The following is a 17,484-nucleotide window of genomic DNA, read 5'->3' on the forward strand; positions in this document are numbered from 1 at the left end:
CGTGGCCGTTCCTTCTCGTTGCTGAGCACCGTGTCGTCCTGTGTGGGAAGATTCTAGATACATAACAGAGAAAGGCCCTGCAGGGCCGGCAACACCCAGGGCTGGTGACCTCCCCGTGACCACAGGGGACGTGCCAACCAAATCTCAGAGCAGAGAGCGTGGCCCCTGCCCTTCTTTGTTTTTTAAAGTTTATTCATTTTGAGAGAGAGAGAGAGAGCGAGCAGGGGAGGGGCAGGGAGAGGGAGAGAGAGAGAATCCCAAGCAGGCTCCGAGCTGCCCCACAAGGGGCTTGAACTCAGGAACCGTGAGATCATGACCTGAGCCAAAACCAAGAGTCAGTCGTTCAACCGACTGAGCCATGCAGGCGCCCCATGGCTCCTACGCTGGGATAAAACCAAGAACATCCAACCACCAATCTGACCAGTCGTGGTAACAGACACAAAAGGGCCTGTTCTGGCTCCCCTCTGCCAGAGGCTACCCTCCCCCCCCCCCCAGTAGTCCAGGGGGACCCGTGGCTCTCAGAGTGCTGGTGGCCTTTGCCGTGGTCTCACAGTCTTGGAATCACGCCTCTGGGACACAAACTGGCCCCTCCACCCTGAACCTGCAGCCAGACTGGGCCACCTGCCCGGTGACCTTGGACCAGCCCCATAACCTCTAAGCCTCCCAGGCCCTCGTGTGCGTCCTAGGCTCCTAGGTGCCAGTGGGAGACCCCCAGCCACTTCCTGCTCACCTCTTCACCCCAAATCCAAATCCCCTCCTGGCGGAGACCATGGCCCCATCTCAGGAGAAAACTGAGGCAGCCTTGAGGATCCATTGATCAGGTTTTGTTTTTGTTTTTGTTTTTTTAATTTTTAGTTTGTTTTGAGAGAAAGAACGAGTGGGGGAGGAGCAGAGAGAGAAAGATTGAGAGAGAGAGCACCCCAAGCAGGCTCCGCTTGGGTTGTCAGCGTGGGGCCCGCAGCAAGTTTCAAACTCACGAACTGAAACGTGAGATCATGACCTGAGCCCGAGGCGGACTCCTAACCGACTCAGCCCCACGGGCGCCCGGATTTGATCGGAGTTGAACGCAAGCCTCACTCCAAGCCCATCCCCACCGCCACCGGCTCAGTTACACACACCTGCAGGCGTGCACCTGATGCCCGCGCGCCCTCCCACGGACACGGTCCCCAAGCGGCGCGGCGACTGTCCAAGTATAAAAGGACCGCGCGCGCGCGGCCAGCCGGTCTCCAGCCTGGGGGGTGCGGCCAAGCCCTTGCTCTCCCGGGGCCCGCATTGCGGTAAAGAGAGACATTGTAAAAACATGAGCTCCGTAATACGTCCATCTGAATAAAAACAGGAAAGCGGGGTGGGGAAGCATGAAGTTTTGCTGTTTCGCGTGAACATATCAAGAAAGGCCTCTTGGAGGCGGTGCCTTTTGAGCAGAAACCCGAAGGGAGGAGGGAGGGACTTCCAGAGATGCGGGAGATGGTCCCGGGGGTGGGGGGGCGCTCCGAGGGCAGAGGCCCCGGGGCGGGAGCAGCTTGGGGGTGTCCCAGGGGCAGCAGAGAGGCCGGTGTGGCGGGGCCTGGGGTTAGCCAGAGACAGGGGTGGGGGGTGGGCATCCCCCCCCCCAAACTGTGGGGCCCGTAGACCACGGGGTGGGGGAGGGGAGGACATGCCTGCGTGTGGCCCCTCACGTCCCCGCCAGGGGAGTCTGAGGGATCCCAGAAACTGAAAGGAGAAGCAGAGGCTCCTCTGCACCCTCCCTGCCCCCTCCTGCCCTGCCCCCCGAAGTGACTTCCTCTTTCTGGCCCATTTAAGGCCCGCCAGCCGGGGAGCGCCCCGCAGCCCAGCCATGGGGGACACCTTCATCCGCCACATCGCCCTCCTGGGCTTCGAGAAGCGCTTCGTCCCCAGCCAGCACTACGTGAGTAGCCGAGCGCCCTGAGAGGGGGGACTGGGGGGGACCCTGCGGCCGCGGGGGGACGAGCCTGTCGGGGCCGCGCAGGTGCCCCACGGCGCCGTCCCCGCGCGGCTGGCTGATGTGCGTCCCTTAAACGGATGCGCGCCCTGCCCCTCCCCCCACCCCGCCCCCGGCCCTCGTTGGGAGGACAGCCAGCCTGGCCCCTGACCCCCCGCCAGCCCACATCCCCCCCTGGCCTGCCCGCCCCGGCCAGGAGTTCCCTGTGGCGCCCTGTTCGCCCCCAGCGTGCTCCTCCGGGCAGCCCTCCCTGACCACCCCAGCTCTCAGGGAGTGCTCCTCCAGGACGGAGTGCTGGCGGCGCCCCTCTTCCCCCTCCCCCCCCCCCCCCCCGCCCGCCGTGGAGTCAGCGACATTACAGGGGGAATCCCTTCTAGTAGGGTGACACCACCAAGGGGCCCAAAAAGGCCCCCCGACCCCCTGCCCTCGGGGCTGGGAATTATCTGCCCAGATATGTCCACCCGCCGTGGGTCCCCAAGGCCGGGGGACAGGAAGGCCGGGGAGGGGCTCTGCTTTGTCTGGTATTTGCAGGACACAAACGTATCCTTTCTTGTCCTCACTTTTAATTTTGAAATAATTTCAAACTTACAGAAAGGCTGTCCCCAAAGCACCAATTCCTCCAAATTTCCTCCACCCACCTCTGTGCTCCCTCTCTCCTCTCCATCCCCCATCCCCCTCCTTCCCCTTCTCTCTCTCTCCCTCTCTCTCTGAACAGAACTTTTCTGAACCATCCCAGAGGAAATTGGAGACATTGTGTTTGCTTGTTTGTTCCTTTCTCTTTTATTATTATTATTTATTTATTTATTAGAGACAGAGAGCACGAGCTGGGGAGGGGGCAGAGGGAGAGACAGAGAGAGAGAGAGAGAGGGATGGAGGGAGGGAACCTCCAGCAGGCTCCACGATGGAGCCCGAAGCAGGGCTCTATCCCACCCACAACCCTGGGATCCTGACCTGAGCTGAAATCAAGAGTCAGACACTCAGCCCTGGGAGACACTCGGGGCCCGCCCCTTTTTACGTAGGTTGCATGCCCAGTGTGGGGCTTGAACTCATGACCCTGAGATCAAGAGTCTGCCGCTCTTCCTACGGAGCCACCCAGGCGCCCCCTCCTAAATACTACTGTGTATTTCTTAAAACCAACAACATTCTCCGCAAATGTGTCAACATCGGCAAAGTACCGTAGATGAAACACCATTATTCAGTCCTTACCAGTTCCCTTGCTTGTCCTCTGTAGTAAAAATGATCCGGTCCGGGATCCCATCCAGGACCACCTGCTGCGTTTCACCTGCCTGTGACCCTTCAGACTCCTTTAATCCGGGTCAATCTTAACCCACCTTTCTTGGTCCTTCCCAACGTTGACATTCTGTAGAGCTGGGACCTGTCGTTTTGCGGGACATCCCTTCTACAGAAGGACTTGGCTACTCCTTCGTCCTCAGATTCAGGCTCTGCGTCCGTGGCAGGAACACCCGGGAAGTGACACTGTGCTCTCCTCGTTGATCCTATCAGAGGCAGGCGATTTTGCTTTTTCTTCCGATGGTGATGGCTAACTTTGATCACCAAGTGTCTCTAGTGTAAGAAAGGTTACTATTTCTCCCTTTGTGCGGGGAGATTCTGTGAAACAACATGAATAGCCCCTTGCTCGTATAGTACGCGGATGACGCTTGCCCGAGTCAAATTACTATAATGATTGCCAAATAGTGAGTTTTCAACTCTATAATTCCCTCTGTATTTATTAGTCAGCGTTTTACCATAAAGTTGTTCCCCTCTTCCTTACTATTTACTTATGCCAATACGGATGCATGGATTTCTCTTTTATTCAGTGGGAACCATAACTTATTTTATGCTCACATCGTCCCACGCAAGCGGGGGAGGGAGAGAAAGAGAGGGGGACAGAGGAACCGAAGCACTGACAGCAGCAACCCCAATGCGGGGCTCGAACTCACGAACCGAGAGGTCCTGACCTGAGCCGAAGTCGGACTCTCGACCGACTGAGCCACCCGGGCGCCCCAAGAGCACACTCTTACTTCTGGTACGAGATGTTCCAGCGTCTGGTGCCCTCCAGCCGGACCCCTGGACTCAGCCATTTTCACTAAGGACCCCTGTTTCTTTGCAGTGGGGAGTGATGTTAGAAACCCTAGATCTGGAAGCTGAGTGTGTTTGTTGCCTCTGGGGTGTCATTGCCCGTTGTCCTTTCAACGGACCGACCGGGGGGCGGGGGTGCGGAAGGCGATTTCATCTCATTCTTGCCTTGTACCGCTTTATATTCGTAGACCCTTCCTTTCTCCACGAGAACCCCGGCTCCCAACAAAATTATATTTAGTCCTTTGCTCGCTGCTGCAATCCACATGGGCTTGCTTGACCAGAATGACAGCTCCTGCACCGTTATTAACAATCAACCTGCAAATTCATTAAGTCACATTTTAAGCTTTCTTTGCAATTTTTTCTTCTCCTTGGACTGAGGGTAGTAAAATACTATAACTAAAAGTTACTTGGAATTTTTCTTTTCCAGTTTCTCTTTAATACGGTTGTTACCCATTTGACAGATAGTGAGGTTCATTTGTTTTTGTTTCCAATTTGAAGTTAAAAACAAAATCCTGGGGTGCCCGGGTGACTCAGTCGGTTAAACATCTGACTCTTGATTTCAGCTCAGGTCATGATCTCACAGTTCCGTGGGTTCCAGCCCCATTTCGGGCTCTGTGCTGACAGCTCAGGGCCTGCGTGGGATTTTCTCTTCCTCTCTGTCCCTCCCCCACTTGCTCTCTCTCTCTTTCTCTCTCTCTCTCAAAAATATATAAACATTAACAAATTTTTTAATCATTGTTGGTCTAATTTTTTTATTTTTTTAAAAATGTTTATTTTTGAGAGAGGGAGAGAGAGACAGAGCATGAGTGGGGGAGGGACAGAGAGAGAGAGGGAGACACAGAATCTGAAGCAGGCTCCAGGCTCCAAGCCGTCAGCACAGAACCCGATGCGGGGCTTGAACTCACGGACCGCGAGATCATGACGTGAGCCTAAGTTGGACGCTTACCAACTGAGCCAACCAGGTGCCTTTTAATTTTAGTTTTAAATGTGCCATATGTGAATATATTTGATGCAATCGATCATCACACTTTCTAGAAAGATATGTTCAAAGGCTCATTCTGATTTATCTTTCCTGTATTTCTCTTTGTAAAAAAAAAGGGGATGCCTGGCTGGCTCAGTCAGAGGACTGAGCGACTCTTGATCTCGTGGTCGTGGATTCCGGCCCCATGTGGGTGTAGAGATTACTTAAAAATAAAATATTTAAAAAGAAAGAAAGGAAGAAACAGAGGAAGGAAGGGAGGGAGAAGAAAAATGTATAAATATTTTCTTGGGGTGCCTGGCTGGTTCATCAGAGGAATATGAGACTCTTAATCTTAGGATAGTGAGTTCGAACCCCACGTGGGGTATAGAGATTACTTAAGTAAATAAAAGTTTAGGGGCACCTGGGTGGCTTGGTCGGTTAAGCGTCCGACTTCAGCTCAGGTCATGATCTCACGGTCCGTGAGTTTGAGCCCCACGTTGGGCTCTGTGCTGACAGCTCAGAGCCTGGAGCCCGTTTCGGATTCTGTGTCTCCCTCTCTCTCTGCTCCTCCCCTGTTCATGCTCTGTCTCCCTCTGTCTCAAAAATAAATAAACGTTTTAAAAAAAAAGAAACATTAAAAAATAATAATAAATAAAACTTTAAAATATATATGCATTTTTTCTTATTTTTCCTTCTTTACACAGACAATAAACAAAGCTATATGATGACATATGCTATACCTGCCTTTTCCCCATGATCCTATAATATCACAGAGTTCCCTCCAAATTAGTTCATTAAGTCTGTCCCACTTTTTTTTACATGTATATGAGTCCGTTGTGTGACTGCACCATTGTGTCCTCAAACAACCATTTCGATTGTTTTCACTAATTGGCAATTACCTAATGACCCTGCCCTGATGTTGTTATAAGTAAAGTCGACACTTCTTTGTATGTTTAGGGTTACATATATATGTGTGGGTGTATAACCGTGAACTTCTCATGCCTTTTGCTCATGTTTCTATCACACTGTTTGTCTTTTTACTTTCACTTTTTAAAAAGTTCTTTAAAGGATTTTTTTGAAGTTTATTCATTTATTGAAGTCATCTCTACGCCCAGCGTGGGGCTTGAACTCACGACCCCCAGATCAAGAGTCACAGGCTCTGCTGACTGAGCCGGCCAGGCGCCCCTAGTGTTTTCCTTGTTTGATGTAAAATTTATGTAAAATGAAATCCACCAGACTTAGAGACATTTGCCGAGTTTTGAAGGTACATGTCCCTGTGTAACCCAAATCCTCGCCAAGATATAGATTGTTACCAGGGGCGCCTGGGTGGCTCAGTCCGTTAGCCGTCTAACTTCGGCTCAGGTCATGATCTCACGGTTCGTGGGTTCGAGCCCCGCGTCGGGCTCTGTGCTGACAGCTCAGGGCCTGGAGCCTGCTTCGGATTCTCTGCCCCTCCCCTGCTCACATTCTCTCGCTCTCTCTCTCAAACATAAATAAACATTAAAAATTTTTTAAATTAAAAATAAAGATATAGATGGTTACCATCACCCCAGATTCTCTTGCTCCCCACCCATTCCTCCACCATCCCCCAGAGGCAACCACTGTTCTGATTTTTTTCCACCTTAAATTAGTTACGCTTTTTGTCTAGAACATCATAGATATCGAGTTCTGCCCTGTGTGTGGCCTTTTGTGTCTGGCCGCTTTCACTCAGCATAATGCTTTTGAGATTCCTCCGTGTGGCTGCCATCTGTCAGTAATTTGTTCCTCTTTGTGGCCGAGTAGAATTGTCCTGCCTGTATTTTGGTTTTTCCTTACCAAGTTTTTTTGTTTTTCTTTCTAATAATGGCTCCACTGAGATACGATCCTCGAATCCACCTAGGTAAAGGGTACAGTCCTAGGTGGTTTTTAGTATTCACAGACTTGTGCGGCCCCCATACAATTAATATTCGATTTTTGTCACCACCCAAAAGCACCCCTGTACCCATTAGAAATTCCGCGTTGCCCGCCCAGCACCCCGCACCCTCGGATCTACATTGCAGTGTCTATGTGTCCCTTGTGGACATTTGGTAGAAACGGAGCCTTACGCTGTCTTGTGCCAGCCCGGGCTCTTCTGTCTCACCGCCTGTCGCTCTCCTACCGGCCCTAGGAGGGGGGCCCTCCCTGTAGCTCCAATTCACGGAGGAGGGATTTGAGTTAATTTGAGAGAAGCTGAACATCTTGCCCTGATCCTAAAGCTGGAGGGTGGCAGCTCTGGGGTCCAGGAAGCCGGTGCCCTCTCTTGGCCTAGGTCGCCCCAAAGAGCGCTCTTCCCCCCCACCCCCCAAGTCCCCTGGGCTTCCACCAGGAAGCTGAATGAGGTCCTCTGCCCTGGCCACCCCCTAGGTGTACATGTTCCTGGTGAAATGGCAGGACCTGTCCGAGAAGGTGGTCTACCGGGGGTTCCCGGAAATCTACGAGTTCCACGTGAGTGCCCGGGTGTGCGCGGGGGACGGGGGCGGGCACGGGAGGGGACACCACCCCCACTCCCAGCTCTGCCCTTGGCCGGGGGCGGGGGGGGGGGCGGGCAGCCCAGGTGCTGTGGCCAGGGACTGAAGAACCCCGATCACCCCCCGCCCACAGTCAAGGGGGCGTTATTTATTTCTTAACTTAAAAGAACATTTGCCTTAAAGTCTGTTTAAAAACTTTTTTCAAGTTTTTATTTATTTGAGAGAGAGAGAAAGAGAGAGTGTGTGCATAAGTGGGGGAGGGGCGGAGAGAAGGAGAGAGAGAATCCCAAGCAGGCTCTGCCCCATCACACAGAGATCAAGAACGGAGATCAAGAGTCAGACACTCGGGGCGCCTGGGTGGCTCAGTTGGTTAAGTGCCTGACTTTGGCTCAGGTCATGCGTGACCTCATGGGTCGTGGGTTTGAGCCCCGGGTTGGGCATCTGTGCTGACGGCATGGAGCCTGCTTGGGATTCTCTCTTCCTCTCTCTCTCTGCCCCTCCCTCCCCCCACGCCCCGCCTCACAATAAAAAAATAAAGTTGAAAAAAAAAAAGTCAGACATTGAACCCACTGTGCTACCCAGGCGCCCTTCCTTAAAGTCTGTTTTGATGTGGTACACGTCACACAAATGTAGCATTTCAAGCGTACAATTTCGGTGGCAAGAGGTACATTCACAATGTCGTGCAGCCATCCTTTCTGTCCATCTCCAGGGTAGTTTCCTTTCCCACACAGAAACACCGTCCGCATAAACTCCTGGTGGCATTCTTTATACATATATAATTTTATTTAATGTTTGTTTATTTTTGAGAGAGAGACAGAGTGTGAGCGGGGGAGGGGCAGAGAGAGAGGGAGACACAGAATCCGAAGCGGGCTCCAGGCTCTGAGCTGTCAGCACAGAACCCAACCCGGGGCTCGAACCCACGAACCGTGAGATCATGACCTGAGCCGAAGTCGGATGCTCAACCGACTGAGCCACGCAGGCACCCGATCCTGGGGGTGTTCTTAAAGGGACAGCCTGGTTAGTGTCACCACCAGGTTGTCATCCCAGGAGTTTGCTCTTTAACTCCAGGTCACTGGCCCCATGAGGTCCCCAGGGAGGCGAGAAGGAGGGCAGGCAACCCTGACTTCTCTTGCTTTGTGGGTGCCCGCCGTCAGCCAGATTCAAAGAGAGGTGCCTGCCGTCAGCCAGATTCAAACCTCTCTTGCAGGAGAGGTTTAAAACCAAATGCAGAGAAATGGGAAGAAGACTGTAGTGTAAGCAGTCCCGCACAGCCAGCACTCTGGGTCACGGTTAATGTGTCTGTGCTGTTTGCTACAAGGCTTTCTGTGTGTGTGTGTGTGTGTGTGTGTGTGTGTATGTAAGCTCTATGCCCCACAAGATCTCATGATCCTGAGATCAAGAGTTGCACGCTCTGCCGACTGAGCCAGCCAAGGCGCCCCGCAAGGCTTTTGTAAGATAAAGGCAATAAAACATTATGAAACAGTAGAAGGCATCCTTCATCCCATAACGCCACCCCTGCTCCAGCCCCGGGTAAGTGCGCGCACACACGTTCAAGAACAAGGCACAGTAGTGCGGAGCGCGCATTTTCTGCAGGCTTTCTAGAGGCCATCAGCCTGCTGGCCTCGCTACCGTCACTGGGTCACGTGTTTGAGACCCTCTCCTACTTGGCCCATGCACAGCTCCGCGTCTCCTCTTTGAAGTGTGCTGGGTTGTTTCATCGTAAGGTTAGACCCTTTTACTAATTGCTGGGCTCATTCGTCCATTCAGCAACTACTTACCGAGCACTTCCTAAGCCCCAGGTGCATTCTACCTGGGGTGCGGGAGGTGCTGTAAAGGTGACAAGGGCATAAGAAAGACCCAAGTCCTTGCCTTCCCTTGTGGACCTTAGGTTCTAGCAGAGGAGTCAGGATAAGACACAGACAACACATAAGTACTGTGCGTAGTGTGTTAGTTATTACAACTATGGGAAAAATGAGGCAGGGAGGGGGGACGGGGAGGATTGGGTTAGGAAAGGAAATCGTCAAGGAGAAGGTTTCGCTGCAGGGGAGCTATCTGAGCAGAGACCTGAAGAAGGAGAAAGAAAAAGAGAAAGCGCCATTGGCAAATGGGGAGGAACGGGAAGAGCAAGTGCAAAGGCCCTGGGGCAGGAATGGGCCCGGAGTATCCAGGGGCGTCTGGTACAGAGTGAACAAGGGAGGGAAGGGTAGTGGCAGAGGAGGTCAGCGAGGTGGGCGGGAACAGGTCTGAGGGGCCCGGTAGACTGATGTGAGGCTCTTGGCTTCCATTCTGAGTGAGCTGAGAGGCAGGGAGGGCTCTGAGCAGAGGAGGGACGGATGATCCAGTTTAAGTTTTAAGAGGGTGCTGATTGAGGACAGACAAGCATGGGAGAGTATGTAAGAACCCAGGCTCGGTGGCACTCAGACCAAGGTGGTGGCCATGTGGGTGGCGAGAAGGGTCAGATTCTGGGTAGATTTCGGGAGGAGAAGCAAAAGGACCTGCTGGTGGCAAGGAGGTGAAGTGAGAGAGGAAGAGAGAACCAAGGACGCCTCCAGAAGTTTCTACTCCGAGTGGTTCGAGGGGTTGCTTCCAATTCTGTACTTGTATAGTGTTGTAATAAAGGACATTCGGGGGCCCCTGGGTGGCTCAGTCGGTTGAGCGTCCGACTTCGGCTCACGTCATGATCCCATGGTTCGTGAGTTTGAGCTGAGCCCCGAGTCGGGCTCCGTGCTGACAGCTCAGAGCCTGGACCCTGCTTCAGATTCTGCGTCTCCCTCTCTCTCTGCCCCTCCCCTGCTCGCACTCTGTCTCTCTCTCTCTATCTCAAAAATAAATAAAACATTCTTGAAAATTTTTTTAAAAAAAGGACCTTCTTGCCCCTTTTGTTTTCTGTCTAGAAACAGTTAAAGGAAATGTTTCCTATTGAGGCCGGGGACATCAACGCAGAGAACAGGATCATCCCCCACCTGCCAGGTGAGGAGCAGGGTCACCGCCCCTCCCCCCACGTCCACGGGACCTTGACCTGAGAAGGTGCTCACTAGTTCTCTGGTGCCCCTTCCTGGCCTGGCCAGCCCCGCGGTGGTTCGACGGGCAGCGGGTCGCTGAGAGTCGCCAGGGCACCCTCACCGAGTACTTCGGTGCGCTCATGAGCCTGCCTGTCAAGATTTCCCGCTGTCCCCACCTCCTCGACTTCTTCAAGGTTCGCCCCGACGACCTCAAGCTCCCCACGGACAACCAGTGAGTGGCCCCGTCACTCTGTCCCTGAAGTGGGGGAGGGTGGTGAGCTCTGCCCGGGGAGGGGGGCACAGGACCTCCCCCGTGTTACAGATAACTAAAGCTCAGAGAGGGGAGGCGACCTGCCCAAAGTCACACAGCCTGAAACAGGAGGAGGCGGGATTCCAGCTGTGGCCTGTGTGACCTGCAACCCCTCCCCTCCGTCCCCCAGCATCCCTGCCAAGTCCTTCTGTCTTTTTTTTTTTTTAAGTTTTATTTATTTATTTTGAGGGAGAGAGAGAGACAGCTTGAGTGGGGAAGGGGCAGAGTGAGAGAGACAGAGAGAGAGAGAGAGAGAGAGAGAGAGAATCCCAAGGAGGCTCCATGCTACCAGTGCAGAGCCCAACGGGGGTGGGGGTGGGGGGGCTCGAACTCACAAAACCACGAGAGTGTGACCTGAGCTGAAACCGAGTCAGACGCTCAACCGACTGAGCCACTTGGTGCCCTGCCAAGTCTCTTCCCTGGAGTCCGGTGCCGGGGGGGGGGGGGGGGGGCTCCCTGGGCCGGGACCCTGAGATCCTAGATCCTCAGCCTGGCCGAACCTTCTGAGAGCAGTTTTCCCGTCTGTACCAGGGTGGTAAGGGCCAGATGCAGAAATGGGTGCCGTGGACAGCGTTACCAACTGGGAAGTTCAGAGCCCCAGCAGGGTGGGGGGTTGGTGGCCACGGCTAATTGCGGGACACGCCTCCGCTTTGTCACCTCCTTCTCCGCCTGTCCTGCTCCTGGGGTCTCCTGTACTCAGGGCCCAGCATGGAAATATCTGAGAAGCCTCAGGAGCTCTCAGGGGGATGTGCCGTCTTGCTGGGGTGGCCCCTCTCTCCGACCTCTCTGCTCACTGAATATGGGTGAGGCCGCCGTGGACAGACTCCAGCAGTGTGGACCGACCCCTGAACGCACCGCTGGTCCCGGGCAGGGCAGCTCCCACGGGCCTGGGGGGCGGGGACGCCCACTCCCCATTGGCTGCTCTCCCCAGGCCCCAGGAGGAGGGGGCTGACCCCTGAGGTGACAAGAGGCTTTTCCAGCCCGGAGTGCATCCTTACCTGGACCCAAGTGCATTCTCTTCTTTGGGTCTGCCGGAGGCTGGGGGGCCTTTCTAGCCCTTTCCTCCACAGTGCCCTCCCCCATCCCACCTTCCTTTTCCTCTTGGGGAGTTCTGTGGGTCTGCCCGGGGCTTCTGAGCCGTCTAACCCGGACTATTCTTTCCTGCAGGGTGAAAAAGCCAGAGACTTACCTGGTGCCCAAAGACAGCAAGAACAACAGCGTCACGGGTGAGAGACATGGGCAGTCACCCGTGGGTCACCCTGTGGGGTCTGGGAACGTGATCAGGGATCCTGAGCACAGGCTGTGCAGTGAAAGGGGCCGGGGGTGGGGGAGAGCCGCCTTGAAGGGTCTCGGTGGCTGCACCAAAGAGTGGGGATCTTTGGGGGGTCACTAGATGTGAAGCTTTGGGGGCTCATGTCTGTGGCTGCATTGCCCAGCACGACCCCGGTGCCCACAGCCCGGGGATGTCGTGGCTGAGTGAGTGAACAGGTCTGGGGGCCAAGGTGGCCTTCGTGGCTCACACAGGGGCATGACCGTGTGTGATCTTTACTGCATGATCATTGTTGTTGTTTTTAACATTAAAAAAAAAGTTTATTTATTTTAAGAGCGAGAGTGCACGCAGGGAAGGGGCAGGGAGAGGGGGAAACAGAATCCCAAGCAGGCTCTGAGCCGTCAGCGCAGAGCACATCCTGGGGCTCGATCCCACGAACGGTGAGACCATGGCCCGAGCCGAGATCGAGAGTCAGGGGCTTAACTAGCTTGTCCCTGCTGCTTTCCAGCTGGCAGGGTGCATACCCCTCTGGCGTGCTTGCAGCTGGGTGGGGCGGGGACACCAGGGCACCGGTGGCCGATGCAGGGGACTACCGGGAGGAGGCAGCCCAGCCCCGCGGCGTCCACTTACCCTGCCCTCCCTCTGCCCAGACATCACGGGCCCCATCATCCTGCAGACGTACCGCGCCATCGCTGACTTCGAGAAGAGCTCGGGCTCCCAGATGGCTCTGGCCACGGGCGACGTGGTGGACGTCGTGGAGAAGAGCGAGACTGGTCAGCCTCCCCGCCCTCCCGGGACCTTCCTCCCCTTGGTGCCCGCAGCCGTGGCCACAAGCCTCTCGGACAGCCTGGGGCTTCCTCCCCACCTGATGGGCTGTGGCTCCTTCGGGGGCCCTGACTGTCCTCCCCGCTCTGTCCCCGAGCTGAGGCTGCGGGCACCCGTGCACCTCCGGGGCTTATGTCCCCCCCACCCCCCGGGTGGCCGGGTCACGACGTGTGTGAGGCGGATTCTGAGCTCTCACCCTGTGACCTGTGTGTGTGGCTGTGTGTCACTTGGGCATGGAGTGTCATGAAGGTGACATTTCTGAATCCGAGTGTTGGGTGTCTGTGTGCCTATGTCGGGGCGTCCTTACCACCCTGGGGGAGGGGGGCAGCTGCCGGGCCCGCCCAGACTTCCCGCCTCGCATGCCTGGCACAGGCTGGTGGTTCTGCCAAATGAAGACAAAGCGAGGTTGGGTCCCCGCATCCTACTTGGAGCCCCTGGACAGTCCTGATGAGGCAGAGGACCCCGAGCCCAACTATGAAGGTACCACCTGCCCTCCACGACCATAACGATGTGAGGGGAAGGGACCGGGGGGGTCCTGGGATGCCAAGAAGCCGGAAGTGACCGCTGTGGGCTTGGATAGGATTGTGGGCTGGGCAGTGGGGCAGCCAGGGTGGAGACCCCATAGTCCGGTTGGAGGGCCCCGGGAGGAGGTGGTGCCCTTGGTCAGGACGGAGACGCAGGAGGTAGAGTAGAGGTGAAGCGCTGAGGTCGGCCAGCCGGAGACAGGTGGTGGGGCCGGCCGGGGACCGGGCCGGCGGGAAGCCGACCAGTGAGGGTCAGGAAGGCGTACTGCCTGGAGGCGGGGGCATCCTCGCTGACTGGAAGCCCCTGGGCCGGATGGGGCTCAGGGGGAGGTTGAGACGAGTTCGAGTTGGTTGCCCGTATTTTAAAAGGGAGAGATCTCACAACGGTGTGTGGATTTGTGGCTTCTCTGGAAAAGCGGGGAAAGGTCTATACACTGGGTAGGCGGCTCCGGATGTGGGCAGTTGGCAGGCGTCAAGGGGCTCAGGTGACAGGTGGATGGGCGCTCCACCCTTGCACCTCCTGTAGGGACCCTCCTGGGATCCGGGCGCCTGGGCCCCTGCTGTGGGTGGTGGGAGGTGGGAGCCCCTGGGTGTAGTGGCGTCCCCTCACCGGTGGGGGGCAGCAGTTTGCAGAGGGAGACCACAAGGAGCAGGTGCGGAGGAGGGAGGGCGTGGCGGGGGCGGGGGCTGCAGGAAGCCTCAGGCCCAGAGAGGAGAGGAAGGGAGGCAAGCCGGGGGTGGGGGGGCAGCCAGACCCTCACACCACGTCCCTGCTCCCGCGGACGACCAGGTGAGCCCTACGTCACCATCAAAGCCTACACTGCCCAGATGGAGGACGAAGTGTCCCTGCAGGAGGGCGAAACCATCGATGTCATTCACAAGCTGCTGGATGGCTGGTGGGTCGTCAGGTAGGAGAGCACCCCTCCCTCCCCACTGCGCCCACCCTGAGTGCCAGCCCTGGCCTGGGGCAGGGCCCATTTGGGGTCCGTGCCCATTGGGGTGCGTGACTCTGGGTGAGCCACTGTCTCTGGACTCAGTCTCCATTTTGGTGGTAGACCAGGGATAATCCCACCCCGCCCGTCTTTCGGGGTTCAGTGTCCTTGTCTGAGTGGGGACCTTTTTTCCTTTGAGACTTGGGGTCACCTTGCCATCTATTAGTCCTTCTATAAACAACACAATTAATTGTGTTCATTATTGTATTTGCGAACTGGTAGAGGCAGGCCCTGTCATCCCTTTTCCTTTTAAATCTTTTGTTGCAATTGATTCTTTTTTTAAGTTTATTTGTTTTGAGAGAGAGAGCATGCGCGCATGCAAGTGGGGGAGGGGCAGAGAGAGAGGAGAGAGAACCCCAATTAGGCAGTGCAGAGCCTCTTCGGGGGCTCGATCCCACAAGCCATGAAATCATGACCTGAGCCCAAATCAAGAGTCGGACCATCAGCTGACCAAGCCACCCAGGTGCCCCTGTTGCAAATGATTCTTATCTGTTCATTCCTCCTGGGGAAAAGGAGAACCCTGAGGACTTAGCCGTTTTCTTGGGCCCACTGGGGCTCCCCAGGTCCATATCCACCTTTTCAGAGCCCTGAGTCTGTCCAGGGCCCCAGTGAGCCTGTGGCCACGGTACCCACCATCAGCATGGCCCTGGGCTGGAGGTTTCGAGGCAGGGTTTCTCAATCTTTCTGACCACCACTCAGTTTAACCGCCCCCCCCCGCCACGCACCTCTGAGAATCTGCCTGTGATTCTCCCACCAGCCAAGAGGAATCAGTTTTGCAGAGTGAGGTTTGTATTATGCAAAGTGGGTTTTTTTTTTTTCTCGCTCTCAAATTATAGTGGTGAGAACAGAAAGAAACATCTTTTCAACAAGTGGTGCTGGAATATTTGGGCGTCCACATGGAGAAAAGGCGTCTAGGCCCCTACCTCAGCAGCACTCACATGTATTCGGGATGGGTCGTGGGTTTCGCCAAGCACAAAAACCTTTCGGAAAGAAAGCATAGGGGAACCTGGTGCCCTGGAGATGGGCAGAAAGTTTCTTAGATACAGAAAGCAGTGACCATAAATGAAAAATCTGACAAACAGGCTGTTGCAGATGCTTCATTGCAAACACGTGTCCCTGGGGGGCAAGGTGGACCTGCTGACTTCCTCCCACTACCACCATCACAGCTGTGGGGGTCTGTGTTGCACAGATGAGGAAACTGAGGCCCAGAGGGGCAGGGTCTGGTGTCCGCGGGCACCGGGGTGTCTGCAACCTCCTAGCTGCCTTAACCCGGACTGTTTAGAGGGATCCCTGAGCCCCCCACGTCTGAGGCCCCTACTCCCTGCCGTGACTGCCTGGGGTTCAAGAGCTGCTTCTGTTGCAGGAAAGGCGACGTCACAGGCTACTTTCCATCCATGTACCTACAGAAGTCTGGGCAGGATGCAGCCCAGGCCCAACGCCAGATCAAGAGCCGAGGGGCGCCGCCCCGGAGGTGAGCGAGCATCCCGGGACTGGACGGGACCGAGGAGGGGGGTGTACCACGGGTCCCCCGGTCGGTCCAGGCCCTGCATTGCCAGCGCTGGGGAGGGAGGCCGGGGTGGAGGCAGGGACAGGCTGGGGAGGCCGCACCCTCACTGGGTCGAGGATGGACGTGCCCTCCTTCATCGTGGGGTTGGCACGCGGGCGGTGGGAAAGCAGGGGTGTGAGGTGGAGGTGAAGGCGTAGGCGTCGATGCCTAGCGTCCTTGGGGACCGCCCATGAGGGGGGCGGCAGTGCAGAGGTCTTCCTGGGGAGGACACGGGCTGAAGGCCGCCGAAGGGCGTGGGAAATAGACCTGGGCTCTGTGACCCGACTGGAGTCCGCATCGGCGCTGGGTAGCCGCAATCATGCCCCGCCCAGCCGTGTGGGGTCCCGGCCCGCTTTCCACTGCCCCCGGCCAGTCGTTGGACTCCAGGAGCGGTCGTGCGAGTCCCCGCAGGCAGGGACGAGGGGGCGGGGGGGGGGGGCGGAACGCACAGGAGTTGAGCAACGTCCCCATCTGAGCAACGTCCCCATCCCTCTGGGCCCAGGTCGTCCATCCGCAACGCACACAGCATCCACCAGCGGTCGCGGAAGCGCCTCAGCCAGGACACCTATCGGCGCAACAGTGTCCGTTTTTTGCAGCAGCGCCGCCGCCAGGCGCGGCCCGAGCCGCAGCGCTCAGGTAGCCCTGGACTTAGTGCCTGCCGCGGCCGGGGGTGGGGTGGTGCGTGCCCGGGGCGGGGCCTGGAAGATGGGGCGGGGCCTGGAGGCGGGGCCAGGGCCGCAGAGCGCTGGGAGCCGGCGGCGTGAGTGTCTGCAGCGGCCTGGTGGTGGGCGGTGCCCGGGGCGGGGCCTAGAAGGCGGGGCGGGGCCTGAAGGGCGGAGCCGGGCCGCTCACGGGTCTGGGCTTTCCGCAGCAAGGGAACAGGCGCAGACTGGAGGCGCAAAACCACAGCCCGCGGTGCCCCCGCGGCCCAGCGCAGACCTCATCCTGCACCGCTGCAGCGAGAGCACCAAGCGGAAGCTGGCGTCCGCAGTCTGAGGCCGCGGCGCCTCCCCTAGATGGCGCCCTGGCCCCTCCGCCCCGTCCCGCCCCTTTCCAGTATACACTTGTACAGATCCGGAGGTCCGGATGCTTCCGGCAGCCCCGGGCCCCGCCCCACCTGTTTAACCTCTGTCAATAAATGTTGCCTGGAGTGGACTGAGGCTCTGTAGAGAAGCGGGCCGGACTGGGCTGGGCACGCCGTATCTCTAGAATTAGGACTGAGGGCTGTGAGCTCTGCTGGGGCCAGAATTTGGGGGGCGGGCGGGGAGTTGCAAGAACTGTTTGCACAGGGTCAGGTGCAAGAGGAACCCGCGGTCCGCCCGCTGGCCGTTTGTCTGAATAGACACTGCCTGCGGAAACTTTGGTCCCACTGAGGAAGGGTGCCACAGTGCGCGGTGTTTGCACCTTAGGTGACAAAGAGAAATTGTAATTGAGGTACAGGTAGGAAGCGCCTCTGATTATTCAGAGATGCTGCCCAGTTTGGAGGTTGTTCCAGAAAGCAATTGTTCAGTGATGAACAGATCCTCACG

General features: G+C 56.5%; 1 protein-coding gene across 3 annotated transcripts; it reads left to right on the plus strand.

Annotated features, from left to right (window-relative positions):
* Positions 1 to 1,701: 1,701 nt before the first annotated feature.
* NCF1 (neutrophil cytosolic factor 1) lies at positions 1,702 to 17,110 on the plus strand. Of its 3 annotated transcripts, none has more exons than XM_043559861.1 (11): positions 1,702 to 1,906; positions 7,383 to 7,463; positions 10,387 to 10,456; positions 10,555 to 10,720; positions 11,966 to 12,024; positions 12,719 to 12,841; positions 13,266 to 13,373; positions 14,208 to 14,325; positions 15,773 to 15,880; positions 16,458 to 16,591; positions 16,827 to 17,110. In XM_043559861.1, exons 1-11 carry the CDS (start codon positions 1,835 to 1,837, stop codon positions 16,949 to 16,951), a joined length of 1,164 nt encoding a protein of 387 aa, XP_043415796.1. In that variant the 5' UTR covers positions 1,702 to 1,834; the 3' UTR covers positions 16,952 to 17,110. The 3 variants fall into 3 exon arrangements, with proteins under 3 accessions (XP_043415796.1, XP_043415797.1, XP_043415795.1); XM_043559860.1 differs by having other exon boundaries at positions 1,712 to 1,906; positions 10,381 to 10,456; XM_043559862.1 differs by lacking the exon at positions 7,383 to 7,463 and having other exon boundaries at positions 1,703 to 1,906; positions 10,381 to 10,456.
* Positions 17,111 to 17,484: the final 374 nt, after the last annotated feature.

The sequence above is a fragment of the Prionailurus bengalensis genome, chromosome E3 (genome assembly GCF_016509475.1).
Source record: "Prionailurus bengalensis isolate Pbe53 chromosome E3, Fcat_Pben_1.1_paternal_pri, whole genome shotgun sequence".
In the NCBI taxonomy this organism is placed as follows: Eukaryota; Metazoa; Chordata; class Mammalia; order Carnivora; family Felidae; genus Prionailurus; species Prionailurus bengalensis.